The sequence below is a fragment of the Chiroxiphia lanceolata genome, chromosome 1, assembly GCF_009829145.1.
Source record: "Chiroxiphia lanceolata isolate bChiLan1 chromosome 1, bChiLan1.pri, whole genome shotgun sequence".
Taxonomy (NCBI): Eukaryota; Metazoa; Chordata; class Aves; order Passeriformes; family Pipridae; genus Chiroxiphia; species Chiroxiphia lanceolata.
In genome coordinates, this window is record NC_045637.1 from 23,641,646 (window position 1) to 23,656,682 (window position 15,037).

Here is a 15,037-nt window from a genome sequence, read left to right on the forward strand (position 1 = left end):
AACTTCCCTGTGTATTATATATTTAAAATTTTTTAACCTAAGCATAAGACACTGCCTTGAAATATCAACACAAAAAGTCAAGAAAACATCTAATTGTGGAAAATTTGAAACTGGAGAAGATATATCTGAAACATGTCCTGGCATCTGCAGTCGTGAGAGCAAGAGGGAGACAGAGTGCTACCACCTCATTCATCAGAACCAGGCATCAGGACATCAGAACAGGAAATCAATACATCTCGTCAAGGTAGAGCAGGAGAGAGTAGGAGCAAAAACAGGCCACAAGCACAGTGCATGAAGATGGCAGCCCTGCCTCACAGACCAGCAATATCAGAGTACCCTTGTATCTCACCTATCTCCTGGGTGGCTGCCACTTCCCAGATTTCTCTGTTTCCCTCAGCTCTCCCCACAAAGCTACTTTAGCCTGGTAGCTGATGCATCAAGGCATGTATTCCATGCCAACCCCAAGCACATACAGGCAGTAGCCCCAAGCTTTTCTGCCCTCAGCCTGGCTAATCCCATTATCCTTCAGATGCTGATCATCTCCCCAAGATAAAAGTACCATGCCTTTGCTTCTTTCAGATATGGCCCACAAGCACTGTCCTGTGCCCATTTGCAAGGTAGCTTCTTTCATAGAGTCACAGAGAACCTAGATTTTTTTTTTGCATGGGTCACAGGATAGAGCTGCACATTCAAAGTTAGATATATATGTCTGGAGAGAAAAAGGTAGTTGTTGAAACAGGTCAAAAGAAAGAAGGTCTTGGGGAGTAGACAGAAAAGGCAAATATATTCAAAGGTAAGTGAGATTAGGACCTGGCATTATATCCTTTTTTAAGTTCAGCACCCTCTAAAATCAGCTCAGAAAACGTTTTTCCCCTCAGCTTCTATTATAGTTCTTTTAAAAACATGTTGCTTTCCATCTCTCTCCAGGAATTAGTTCGACTTTCCCCCAATGCCGCATGCAATTCGACTAGATTTTCCAAAAACAAACCCAAATTCCATCTGTAATGAACTCATCCAATTAAGGTTTCATGTCAGACTGAAGCAAATGAAAGATTAATATCATCACTTCTTTTTTTCTCTGTCAAAAATTACAGCATGCACTGAAAATGTGAAATATTTCTACCACCTAGAAACACATTTGCTTTGTCAACACATATCAATATGTATTGATATAAGAATTATAACATGAAGAAAACATTAAATATTTTAGGGGAACTGTGAAATGAAGAAAGGGGCTTTTATTGAGAAAAAAGATTTTGTAAAATCTGAAAATACTTCTGGAAAATGTGACCTCATCTACTCTGTGGAACAGCAAAAATAATTACTTCATGAAACTAAAATTACATAGGAGAGTTAACCAAAAGGATATGAGGCTCCTCAGTTCTGATACACAGCACAGAGACTAAACGTATTGCGTCATTCCTTAAGAAGAACATAGAGAAAAATAAGCATCATAAATAATTACATTTTTGACAAATATGACTTACAATTTCCAGCAAGTACTGGATCTCCTTAGAACAGTTTGGTGTCAATAACATGTAGCTTACTGTGCAGCAGCAAATCCTAGCAGAAAAGGGGTTGGACCCAACACCCACCACAAAGCCTTGGATGCCAAAAGAGCAGGGCAACAAGTTAGGTTCTCTCAGGAGCAGCCCTGCACAGGGCACATGCTTGCTATGCAACGTCCAGGGAGAATCAGGTATTCAAGAACAAGATCCAGAGAGGTCAGTTTCTGAGAACACAGGTGCTCAAGGCAGGAAGTACTGAGGACAACCATTCCCTCCTTAGCGAGTCAAGATGCCAGTCACCACTGGCTACCCTTTGGGATGAAGGTAACAGTGCCATCCAAGAGTGCATGCATAGCTCACACATGCAGAAAATCATATTCAAGTCCTGTCCTCAACTCAGTGACACTGAAAAGGAAAAAGACCTGAAAATTCCATCTCTTGGTATTGGCAATCCAAATTTCACTTTGTTAAAGTAGCAACTGGAATTCAACTTCTTCCCAGACAGCATGTCCACCTCAAAGCCACATAGCTACTCCTACTCTCTGAATCTTTGAAATGCCACTGCACTAACTTTTGGCCCAAATGCTGAGCCACTGGAAACCACAGTGTCTGAGGTCATTCATGGATGTCATCTTTTACATTCCAAGAAAAACAACAGCATAATTACCATGCCACAAGCAGCATTGCTGTAAATAATAGTAAACAATCCAGGCACCCAGTACTGAGGCTCATGGTCTCAAGATGTGAGTCAATAGCTCCTCACACACGAAAAAGGAGGGATCCAGTGAAGGCAGAAGAAGGGTTTTGCCATGCACTGTGGTCTCAGGCCTACAACTCTCTCCAACCCCTGTTCTCAGCATTGAACCCCTCATCAAAGGCTGTGGGATGATAGAGTTAAATCTAGAGGGGATTCACAATTTTAAGGTAAAAAGCAGCTACAACTCCCTGGATGGACTGAGGTCAACATGCTCCCCAGTACAACAATAAACATCTGCTCAGAGAAACAGAACAGAGTGTGGAATGAAGTGGAGACTACGTGGCCCCCCTCCATTCTAATCTCAGCATAATGGGAGAACACTGCAGTACTAAGACTGTACAGTACCTGTCTGATAAGGGAGAATCAAGATGTTCTGCTGCTGAAGCCAACAACCGTGTCGAATCCCCTTCTCGGGTGCCAAACCACAACCACTCACCCTCTCCCATTAGGTACACCAATCAGAAATAAAAAGTATTTATGACAAGAGTCACTCAAACTCCACCCAAACATAAAGAAAATAGTATAAAAGTGAGTTGGGGATAAGTGGAAAGTGGGAAAAGACCTCCACCAAAACTGCTGGGATCAGTCAACAGGCTGAGTCTATCTTCTCCACCCCCAGAGGGACGCCTTGGGTGAGAAATATGCTCTACACGCGTTAAATGCTGCATTTAGGACTAGAGCTTTTGCTTATCCCATAGCATATTATTTAGATTGCTTCATATCAGAGCTTGTGCTTGCTTAATATGTGTATCAGTACATTGCTTTAAAACATGTTTTTGCAGTAGACACTATCACCAACAACCTTCAAACCTTATTAATCTGCCACAATTTGTATTAATAAAAAGTGTTATTCCGTAAACTGTTAAAGTGAGTCCTTGCAGTTGCTGGTGGCAGATAACACCTTGGCAGGACCCGCTGAGCGGTCCTGGCTCTGTTGAGTTCCCCCTAACAAGGTCAAAGTACCCTCTGATCTTGCTAAGCCGTTGGTGAAGGGTCTCCTTACAAGACACAGACAGACTATCGGACACCAAGGTATCAACTTTCCTGGGGGACTGATGAGTAAAAATCTGAACTCCCACCCTTCACGTGACAAAGGGGTACTCAAGTGCCTCCAGAACGATAGCTTTTTCTTCCAGTAGGTCAGCGACCACCCAAGATGTTGGCAACTCAAAGGTAAATCCTCTGATACACATTAAAGTTAACTTTTTTTTTTGTTGGCCTTTTGTTTATCTAGCTGAATTTCCTAACCCACTTCACCACTGAGAAAAAAAAAAAAAGGAGGGTCAACACCGGGGGGAAAACAGATTGGCCAGGACCGGGGCCAGACTGCTTCTTTCAGCAGCAGCCCTGGCTTAATATAATGGTGAGCCTACAGCAACAGCACACACCTTCAGCAACTTCAAGACACGTATTATCCCTATTTTATACATAACAGACTGTAACTATTTTCATATTATCTAAGTGCAAAACTCCTATCACCTTCCACAAGAGCACAATTGGACCAAATGTTGACAGTTAAACAAAAAAAAACATGACTTGAACATAAAGACTAGGAAAAAGTCTGCCAATGCATCATCTTCATATTTATGTTATTTCAGTTTTGCTGCAACAAACAGTACAAAAAAACCAGAGACTGCTCCTTTTTCAAGGAGACATTTCAGGCAGGCTGCATTCTGGAGCTGGTTTTGCTTGTCAGAATTTCTATAAAATTAAAGGGCAGGGTCACCCGTCAAGAGTAAAAAAAGTGCATTTTAAAACACATGCAAAAAATATGAATTCTTTGATACTTTATGGTCAAACATCTGCTAAACTACTACTTTCCTTCAATTATGGGATTCTCAAAGCAACAATTATATCTACTTTCCTCAGAATTTGGGGGATATAATCAGTACTACCAGAAATCAACACAGTCTCTCTATATATATCTTTATGTTTTGCCAATGTTGGAACAAACGAGACAAGGACATTGACTAAATATGGTAAATCTCCAGTTTGCCAGCATCCAGCACTTTCTAACATTCAATACTGTTTGTTACCTAGGAATCTGTTTCTTCGAGGTGGTGACCATTTTCAGTCTCTGCTGACTTCTGGAAATCCAGGTCACTCTGTGTTTCATGTTTCTTCTTCCCTGTCACTAAGACAGGTAGTAAAGTTACTCCCTCATTGTAAGGAGATCAAAGTAAGTGAAAACTTTCTTTTTGACCCAACACCTTCATATCTGGGAATACACCGAGAGGGAGAATGTTGGGGAGCTTCCCTCTTCAATAGAAAATCTAACCTTTTCTGTACTGTCCTTTTTTTGCTGTAAATCAGATGGAATCTGGAAACTTGACATCCTGGCATGTTGCCCAGTCATGAAGAAGAAAGTAGAATTCTATCCACAAGATCACAAGGTACTGAAAAGCCTTCTGCATATCATCCAACTGTTCCATATCTGAGCTAAAGTGAGAAAACCTCATAAAATCAAATAAATGAGGAAAGCTCTGCCCACATCCCAATAGGCTTTCAACCCCATAGGAATGGGTGAGATAGAAGACCTGCAGGAAGAGACACTCCTGGTATAATGAAGTCAGTTCTGGCTTGGACTTCAAGGCTAAAATACTGATACTGATACTATTTAGGTCTTCCTATTCCTGCACTGAAGGATTGCAGATTTTTTTCCACACTCACATGGTGTATGCAGAAATGGAAAGTAAGCAACCCCAGCATGCGCTCTGGCCATCGGGACACTCTCAGGAAACACTGGTTTGAATTTCCACGGACAGAAGGGAAAATAAACCCTGAATTTCAAGCATCCAAAAACAGGTTTCTAAATCGCTATTAGGCTATTGCCATCATAATGAAAAGCCCCTCAGAGCATTAGCTCTGAAGGGCTCTGCTGAGCTCCAGGAGGAGTTGAGGGCACCAAGGACCACCAAGTCCAGCACCAAGTTTTAAGTTTCTGCCAATAGGGTTTTCTCAGCTTATGAGGTCACAAACCTGGGTAAAAAATCATGGGAAGGGAGGAATACAGGACATAACCGAGAAAATGAGAAAACCAGAAATGGTCTCCTGTACCTCCTGCTGGGATGGGGGAGTCATCCTCTCTCATCTTAACCCCACCCCTCCACCTTAAAAGACAAGAAGTCCAGCCAGTGCTGTCCTCTGGTGCTAAGTAGGCATCAGTAATGTCACAGAAGGGATCTGTTTGCACTATACAGAGTAAGTGGTTTGTAAACTGAGGGGTCTGAAACATATATTGATAGTAACACTGATTTAAAATATGCAATAAGTATCAGGTTAATACTAAACAACTTCAGGGATGATCTGCATAGTCCACTTTAGAGGCAGCTGTGAAGGAACCCAGGAGCCATCATAGAGCCAACATCTGATGGAGAGTCCTTGGCCTCTGCCAAAGCTCAGCACAGCAGCAGATCTCCCCAGTTTGATCTCATGCAGCAACAGCAGTTAAGTTGCACTATTCTGATTACCAGAACACTCACATTCCTGCAGCTTCTTGGCTAAAACAAGACATATCAGAACTGCTGATAGACTCTCACTGAGGGAAATTGTTCCAATATTTCTGATGGTATTTAGGGCGGCCTTCTATCCCTTTTTCTCAGGAATAAGGCACAGTGATAATCACTGGTTACAGAAGAGGAAGCATTTCTGGGAACATATATCTCAGAAGTGATAAGGCAGTGGTTTTAATGTGCAACTACACATTTTTTATTCCATGCTTGGGATGAATGAGAGTTTTAGGACAGGCACTTTTCTGAGCAGCACACCTTCCAATGCTGCTGCCCAGAGAGACTGGTGATGAGCAGTCCTCACCAGAAATTTCCATCAGCCAGGCGGACAGCCCAGAAATTGGAAGAACAAGAGCCAAGAGCTCACCAGGCACCAGCTACCCCACATAATCTTCTAAAGCACAAAAACCTGTCCCAGCTTGCACAGAACAAGATGAGACCAGCAGAAATTGTAACAGCCACAAACAGGATAGTCAGAAATCAGAAGGTAAGTAATTTAATCAAAATTATTCCAAGTGTGAGAAACTGCCCTCTCTTTCATGAGAGATCTCACTGCCATGAAGTCTTCTAGTACCAACATGTACATCTCTTCAGAAACATGGTAGATCTCAGAGGAAAGTAAAAATGTCAGAAAGAATAAATGTGGGCTTTTTAAACATTACTCAGTATAAACTAGCACTGAATAACAGAATCTTATCTTTCAAGGCCTTACCAGCCACAAGTACTAGCCTGACCATTCAGTTGCCAGTATAAGAACCTTATAGATGAAAAAGTAGGACACGATCAGCCTCTGTGAGCATTTTTAACATGTAAATTCAGTATCTCTCTAAAAGAAAAAAGGCAAACCTAGGAGTAAAACCAGGCAAGTGCAAATAACTACATGGCTAAGAAAGAGAAACAAAAAACAGACTTCTTGGGATGTGAAGATGTTTGCCAAGATTAAATTGCAGGTTATCTTGGAAGGTTCGGTAACACTTGCTCAACACCAAAAATGTCTTTTTAATTTTAGTTTCCTTTTTGGGAAGCTTGTAATAGGACTGGAAAGGATACAAAATAAGTTGTAGGCTTAAACTTCGCTGTAAATATTCTCCTATCAAAGCACTAAACCTTACACATATCGTGGTACAAACAAATATTATTAATGGTTTTAGTTGTTTTGCATTTTAGGCATGTCTTTACCTCAATATAACATGAATAACTCAGACAAAATTTACAGTAGCAATTTTGCAAACCAAGTATGATTTATTTGAAACATGTCTTAAATTATCCAGTTTTACTTGCATTTTGAAGAGCTATATCATTTTTCTAAACAAAACAGCTTTTATATATTGTTTCATTTCAAACAGAAAGCTCACTATCACAAAAATTTACAATTCATAAAAAATTATGAGCATCACGTTATCTTTTATTTCCTAAACTAAATTTATTTTCTCATAAAGGAATATGAATGCTTTTGAAGTGGTCTACGAATAAGTTTACTGTTTTTTACGGAAAGAAGTCATAGAAGAAGGTTATCATCTGGCCTTTAAATAAAAATCCTGAGAAAGCCCCACATCAGTATGTACAAAAAGAGAGCCTTATAAATCATTTTGTTTGTAGGCAAGCTAATTTTGGGGGGCTCAAAAGACCAGAATTTTGCTGAGCCCAGCTAATGGTCATTCTTGTTCCTCAAGTAACATATCGTACATTATCAACTAAAAGGCAACACACAGTTCAACAACAGGTAAATGATAAAGACTTTCCAAGGTGAGCATGAGAGGGGGAATGGAAGGAAAGGACACAGATACCAATGGCCATACATAGCAAGGAGCTGGAACTTCCCAAGCTCAGCACAAGATATTCCTCCTTTTCCTGCTGTCTTGTTTTTTACCCAAGTGAAGGGCTGAGCTTGGCAAGATAGGGCATGGCAAGAAAAGAAGAAATCACATGTCAACTCAACACCCCACAGAAAACTTCTTTCCTATCAACTGCAGTGGAGGACCATGTGGTTCAGCAGTGTTAAACAAAAGGGTATAGACTTAATGGAGAGTGAGTTCAGGAATCAATTCTAATTCTACAAAACCAGTTCATAAATACAAACTGCATCATTCACAACCACGCCATACAAAAAAATCCACCAGAAAAACAGCATCTTGTTTTGCAGAACTGTTACAGCAGGAAGAAAACCACAAGGGATGTAATACAGTTTGGTGTTAAAAAGCAAGTGATATGTAATTCTAAAAGGAAGAATTACCTTCTGGAGGAGTTGCAACACTGCTCCCAAGTCCCAAAATAGCAATGCTCTGATTCCTTGGTTCCAGCATCATTGCAAACTCTTCTCCTCTTTCCCAGTGCGGTACTTTCACAGGCTCCAGATGCACATTTTCCAGCCCATCTTTCTGCAGGGCACTGAACATATATTTGATGGCTGCATCTAGGTTTTTTGAGCCACTGAGTCTAGGTCCTATGGTATCAGCAAAAACTGCTAATCTTTCATAGGATCTGTTCTGAGCCTTTCCATGAACAGCAAGATCAATAATAGCCTTAGCAATATCAGTATAGCCAGCTATCTCATTTTTAATGTCTTCAAATGATTTCGGGTAACTGCCATCTCTTCTTAAAGGTTTCCCAGCATACTGTGATAATAAATTCATGAGAAATATTAGGAAGAAGTACTTCATTTTTTTCTCTTTTTTCTTTTTCACAGATGGCCTGTTGGAGAGGCAAACAGAAAAAAATATTAAAAAAATTATACAGGTATCAGCAATACTTTTTGTTATTTGGATTGGCAGACAGAAATGAAAATAAATCCGTTTATCATGAAAATGCTTTGATCAGAACTAGCAGGAAAGTAAACTCAACTTGAAGACAGAATTATTGAAAGCAAATGAAAAAGATAATCAGACCACTGGTCACAATCTTTGTTGTGGTATTTAGAAATATCCTTGGAATGCTGCATCTCTTTAAATTATCACATTCTTCACTGAATCAAAACCCAGGGCTGCTCCCATCCAGGAGGAGCTTTGTATCTCCTTTCTATTTGGAGCAGAAGTTGCCAGAAGTGCCAAATCAAATGTCTTTCTTTACACAAAACATCCAGACAAAAACTTTTCCTAAACCATTCACGAATAAAAGTGCTTAATCTTCACCTTCCTCATCAGGAAAGCACTTTCTACTGCACTAAAAAGATGTAAGAGTGACTTAGATCTAATGCCCCCAGTGTCCTGGTTTCAGCTGGGATAGAGTTTGTTTTCTTCTCAGTAGCTGGTGCAGTGCTGTGTTTTGGATTTTATATGAGAATAATGTTGATAACACACTAATGTTTTGGATGTTGCTAAGTAGTGCTTACCCTAAGTCAAAGACTTTCTAGTGTCTCATGCTCTGCCAGTGAGGATCTGCACAAGAAGCTGGGAGGGAGCACAGCCAGAACAGCTGATCCAAACTGGCCAAAGGGATATTCCATACCATGTTCAGTACACAAACTGGGGGAATTGACGGGAAGGGAGTGATCACTGCCAGGGATGGGCTGGGCATTCTTCAGCAGGTGGTGAGCAATTGCACTGTACATCACTTGTTTTTCTTGGGTTTTATTTATTATTATTATCATTACCATAATTATTATTATAATACTTTACTTCTCTTCACCTATTAAATTGTTCTTATCTGAACCCATGAGTTTTTGTACTTCTTTCTCCTCCTTGTATGACTGAGGGGTGGGAGGAGGACTGAGTGTGTATCAGCACGGTATGTAGTTACCATCTGGGGTTAAACTAAGCCAGAATACTAAAAAAACTTTCTTTGTATCCTGCTCCCTCTTTCAGGGCTTTATCCCACAGGACTTATATCAAGCAGATCTTTGAAGAGGTCAAATCTTCTCTCCTGAAGTCCAGTGCTGTGATCTTGCTTTTTGGCCTGCTCTTAGGATCCTGAACTCCATTATCTCATGGACACTGCAGTCAAGGCTGCCTTTGACCTTCATACCACAACCAGCCCTTCTTTGCTTGTCTGAAGTCCACCAGAGCACCTCTCCTTGCTGGCTTCTCTATACCCTGTGTCAGGCACCTCCTGGATTGCTTATAACCTGCTGTGATGAGCCTCCAGCAGACCTTGGGATGGTAAAGTACAGCATAAGCATCAGGACCTGTGAATGAGAAGCTACTTCTAGCTGTCAAGGCCTCATCTACTTGTTTTTGCTGATCAGGTGGCCTGTAGCATACAGCTACTACAAAGTCACCCATACTGGTATGCTCTTTAATCCTTATCCATAAGCTCTCGGTTCATCATCCATACCCAGGCAGAACTCCAAGTACTACAGTTATCCTCTCACATGGAAGGCAACTCCATCTCCTTTTCTTCCAAGTCTGTCCTTCCTAAAGGCCATATATCCATCCATTGCAGCATCTCAGTCATGTGAGCTATCCCTCCACATCTCCATGATCCCAGCAAGATCACAGCCCTGCAACTGCACACGGATCTTTAACTTCTTGTATGTATTCCCCATGTTGTGCATATTAGTGTACAGGCACTTGGAAGCAAAGCCTCATCAATGGAAACAGAAGAGGCAACCCACAACATTTATGAGAGCTTCTGATCATCTCCCAAAAAGGGGGGATGACCCACCAGGCATGCATCCATAAGATACCATCTGAAACACTGCCTGTGCAACACAGAAATAAGGCACAGAAAGAGTGAAAGTATGAAACCACATTTCTAGGATCCATAACCTACCCAAATTCAGAAACAAACAAACAAACAAAAACGCCCCAATACCCACAAAAAACACACACACAAGCATTTTGGAGTTACCATCCTAGCTCATATGATAACCAGCACAAATTTCCAGCCTTCCATAGGCCTATATGGGTCTTTTCACAAATAGCAATCTAACAATAGCTTTAGCAGTATAAGATCATTAAGCTATTCTCCTTAACTATTCAAATGTCCTCTAAAATTGAGATCAAGGAAGTAACAAGTTCTTCACAGTGTAGTGAAGAACCATCTCTGAAACCATCTCTGATTTCATCTGTGAATGACAAATCTATCACAGAGATTTCATCTCTCTCTGTGAGACAGACAGGGCAAAGGTCTTACACAACCAGGAGCAGAAGACTTGGGTTATCTCAGGACACTGCCTGAGAACTGCAAAATGCCATTTATAATCTGACTTAGTGTTTATTTTTGGTTATACTACACAGAGGGTATCAGTGCATTTTTATTGCTATGCTCTGCACATTCTCCATGTTCTTTCCCTTTGGACCAGTTAATTACAAGCTCATAGACATCCTCTGCTAGAGACATCAGTAATTTTCTCAGGATGACTGTGCTCATTTTCGCATGATGATTTTTGCCAAGTTCATCATGCACAAAGAAGCAAGCAAGATAATCTGATTTCTGCCATAAGAAATTCTTGCTGAATGGAGTAAGACAAAAACTTTGTAGAGTTAGTTTCAAAAACCTAAGGTTTGGTATTTTGTTTGTTTAAGGGTTTGCAAAATCTATCAGACAAAGCTGACACACTTAACTGTTACACAGAAAACACAGGGGGATTGTTTAATTAGCACTGACCACCTCAAAGAGGTCCCAGTTGCCAACTTTATGCATTTTTTCAGTGAAGAAATGAAACTGCAGTTATCACATTTCCCTTAACTAAGAAATGCTTTCTTTGTTTTTTCTGGCCTCATTCAAAACCAGCAGCATCCTTACTCCAAAGGCTGCCCCAGAGGAGCTGCATTTAAGCACTGTACTTCTTCCAGGAACTTCCCACTGAACACTGAGAACAGACATGTTTCCACAGCTTTTGTGGATGTAACATACTTTTACCTCACACAGCATTTTACTACCTGCCAATGCATTGTAACTTAATTCAAACCCTGGGCAAGGACACAAAAATGGGAATGTAATTTATTGTGCTTTCTTTGAACAGTCCAGCATAATCTGTTCAGAAGCAGCTATCAGAAATAATTCCCTGCTAGGTAAAACAACATCATACTCGGACTGAAACACAGGAATCACTCTACTGCTATCTCAGGGAAAGATCGCACACCTGCTGTCCCACTGTCTGCAACTTTATCACCCCCAGTGAATCATCTAGGAAAGGAGATTACTTATTTTTGCATATCTAACTAGTTAAGACTCAAAAAATGAACATCACAGTGCCAGCCAAACAAATAAAAAATAATAGGACAGTCAAAATTGATCAATGTATTTAACTGTTCATGAAGCAGATAGGGGCCAACCAGGCATGGCGGTACATGGATCCATACTCAGAGGGAAGAGAATGGTCTGAATGTATTCCACAGAAGAGAGAGATTACATCCTACAAAATCCTAGCAGAACATTTCAAAGGGGTCTGGAGCAAGGAAGACACACCCTTGGTGGAGGAAGACCAAGTCAAAAAAACTACATATATAAATTCATGGGGCCTCATGGTTTGCATCCACAAATACTGAGAGCTGGCTGATGTCATTGTGAGGCCACTCTCCATTATATTTATATATATTATATATGTCACTCCTATCTTCAAGAAGTAAGATGTAGGGAACTACAGATCAGTCAACCTCACATCAGGCTCTGGCAAAGGAACAGGAGAAAAGTCCTGGAGATTATTTCCAAACATATGAAGGACAAGAAGATGACTCAGAATAGTTAACATGGATTTACCAAGGGGAAATTGTGCCTAATCAACACGATACCCTTCTAGGACAAAATTGCTGGCTTGGTAGAAGAGGGAAGAGCAGTGGGTATTGTTTCCCTTGACATTAGGAAGACAGTTGACAGTCTCCCTAAAGGTTTCAGGGAAGCTGATAAAGTATAGGCTGGAAGATATACTACATATACATATATGCATATAACATAAATATATATGTATATAACATATACTTAGTGAATTGGGTTGAAAATCGGCTGAACAACTGAGCTCAGAGGATTCTGATTACTTGTGGGACATCTAGTTGGCAAATAGTAGCCAGTGGTGTCCCCTAAAAGTCCATACTCGGTCCAGTACTCGTGTGTATCTCCATTAATGATCTGGATGCTTGGACAGACTGTGGCCTCAATAGACTTGCAGATGACAGGAAGGTAAGGAGAAGTGCCTGTGTACACAATGGTTGTGCTGCCACTCAGAGTGCATGAGAAAACAGGCAGGGGGGAACCTTAGGAAGTTCAAGTCCTGCATCTGAGGAGGACTAACCACCATGCCCTAAGACAGGCTGGGGACATCCAGCTGGAAAGGAGCCTGGTAGAGAATGAGTCAGCAAAGCAACTTCATATTGGCAACGACCAACAGCCTTCTGGGCTGTGCATTAGAAGTGTTGCCAGCACATGGATGTTATCTTCCCCCTCTACTCAGTGTTTGTGAGACAACACCTGGAGTACTTGTTCATTTCTGGGCTTCCAAGTACAAGAGAGACATGGACATACTGGAGAGAGTACAACAAAGGGCTGCAAAAGATTACTAAGGGACTGGAATGTCTATCCTATGAGAAGAGGCTGAGAAAACTGTGACTGTTCAGCTTGGAGAAGAAAAGACTCAGGGAGGTTTTCATCACTGGGTATAAATACCTGATGGGAGGGAACAAAGAAGACAGAACCAGGCTATTTCCAGTGGTACCCACCAACAGAACAAGAGGCAATGGACAAAAACTGGAACGTATGAAATTCCATCTGCACACACGAATGCACTTTTTTTTTTTCCACTACGAAGGTGGTTAAACACTGGAAGAGGTTGCCCAAAGAGGTTGTGCAGTGTCCATAGGGGAGATATTCCAAACCTGCCTAGGCATGGGCCTGCACAATCTGCTGCAGCTGACACTGCTTAAACAGGTAGTTAGGACTAGAGCTCAAAATATGTCTTACAAATTAAATCTGAGATTCAAAATATGAAAGCAGGCCATAAATACAAGCTGAAAGGATTTTAAAAAACAAAGAAGAAAAGTTGCAGGTATGCAGAAGAAAAAGAGAAATTAAAGACAGGAAATTAGTCTTTTCCAGTTCAAATGAGTATGAAAGAGAACGAAATGTACTATACTACATATACGTACTATATATGTACTATACTACAGTACTATGCTGGTAGTGCAGAGAATGTCATAAGATACATTTAAGAGCAGTTACTTTAAGGATGCTCCTACCTATTGTCTGGTCCATTTGTCTGTTGCTAACTGCTGTCTTTGATGCTAAAGGGCAAGATCATCGGGCTCTTCATCTTTTAATGATGCCCTTATAGAAAAGAGGTTTAGCACGCCCAATCTGTAACTAGGCTAACTGGTGCTACCACCACTAAAATCATTACAGTATAAATTACTTAAATGTTACAGATGGAAAAGAATGAGAGAGAGAGAGAGACTGAGAGGACAAAGAATTTCTCAGATGAGAACACTGTCCACAGCAATCAGATAAGAGAAAGAGGAGCAAAGGGTACAAAAATAGGATTAACAAAGTTAGAGCACTGCTGCTTCTCCAGTGCGGCAAAGTTTTCCCAAAATCCCAGTTGCAAATACAGATAAAAGGATACAGAGAGTTCACAGGAGTCACGGTTATGGGAAATGGAGGAAAGAAAACAATAAATTGAGGGTATTAACCACTTAATTGCTAGAGATCTGCTATATCTGCAGAGTATCTATCAGTTTCCTAACCACATACCATTTGATTTTCCTCCAAGGAATGTAGAAAATCATGCAATCACACAGTGGTTTTGATGACATGAGAATAGACTGAAAAGCCCTAGGGTAACAAACTCACATGCTGCAGAGTGATGTCTGATACATTTAATAGCATTGGAAAAAAGTTTGTTGTGACAGCTGTGGAGTAGGATGGCTGGAAGGCTAGGTGAACTTGCAAAATGAGGAGGAGATTTCTGCCTAAAAATAAAGTCAGAGAGTTCTTCCATCACTGATAAAAATAAGGAGGACAGGGGGACAAGCTTTATGATCTTGAAGAGTGAAGCAGAAAAGCAGACATTCTTCAAAGACTGCTTTTCCAGAATTGTCAAGATTCCTTATCTGGGAGAACAGTTAATCAGTTGGAAAATCCTGGGTTTGGGAACACACACAGTCAAAGCTAGCATTTACATTACAAACTCCTTAAAATTAGCCTTTTGACATCTAAAACCAAGAAAAGGAATAGTACAACATGATATAGATAAAAGACTTTGAATAATCTTATTACTTGGACAAAAAAATCTAAAACACCAAAGGAAATACCTGAGCTGTTTTACCTTTATCAACTTACCAAGAATTACCTTGATTTGCTACAACTGAAGATACATACTGAAATCCTTAGAAAGA

General features: G+C 40.6%; 1 protein-coding gene across 2 annotated transcripts in view; it reads right to left on the bottom strand.

Moving 5' to 3' along the window:
* Nucleotides 1–15,037, bottom strand: part of CPQ (carboxypeptidase Q) — a 154,551-nt gene that overhangs the window by 125,478 nt on the left and 14,036 nt on the right. For both annotated transcript variants that reach the window (XM_032706580.1, XM_032706589.1), the window contains exon 2: nt 8,008–8,465. In XM_032706580.1, coding sequence (XP_032562471.1) covers nt 8,008–8,434 — 427 coding nt within the window. In that variant the 5' untranslated portion in view covers nt 8,435–8,465. The remainder of the gene's footprint in view (nt 1–8,007; nt 8,466–15,037) is intronic.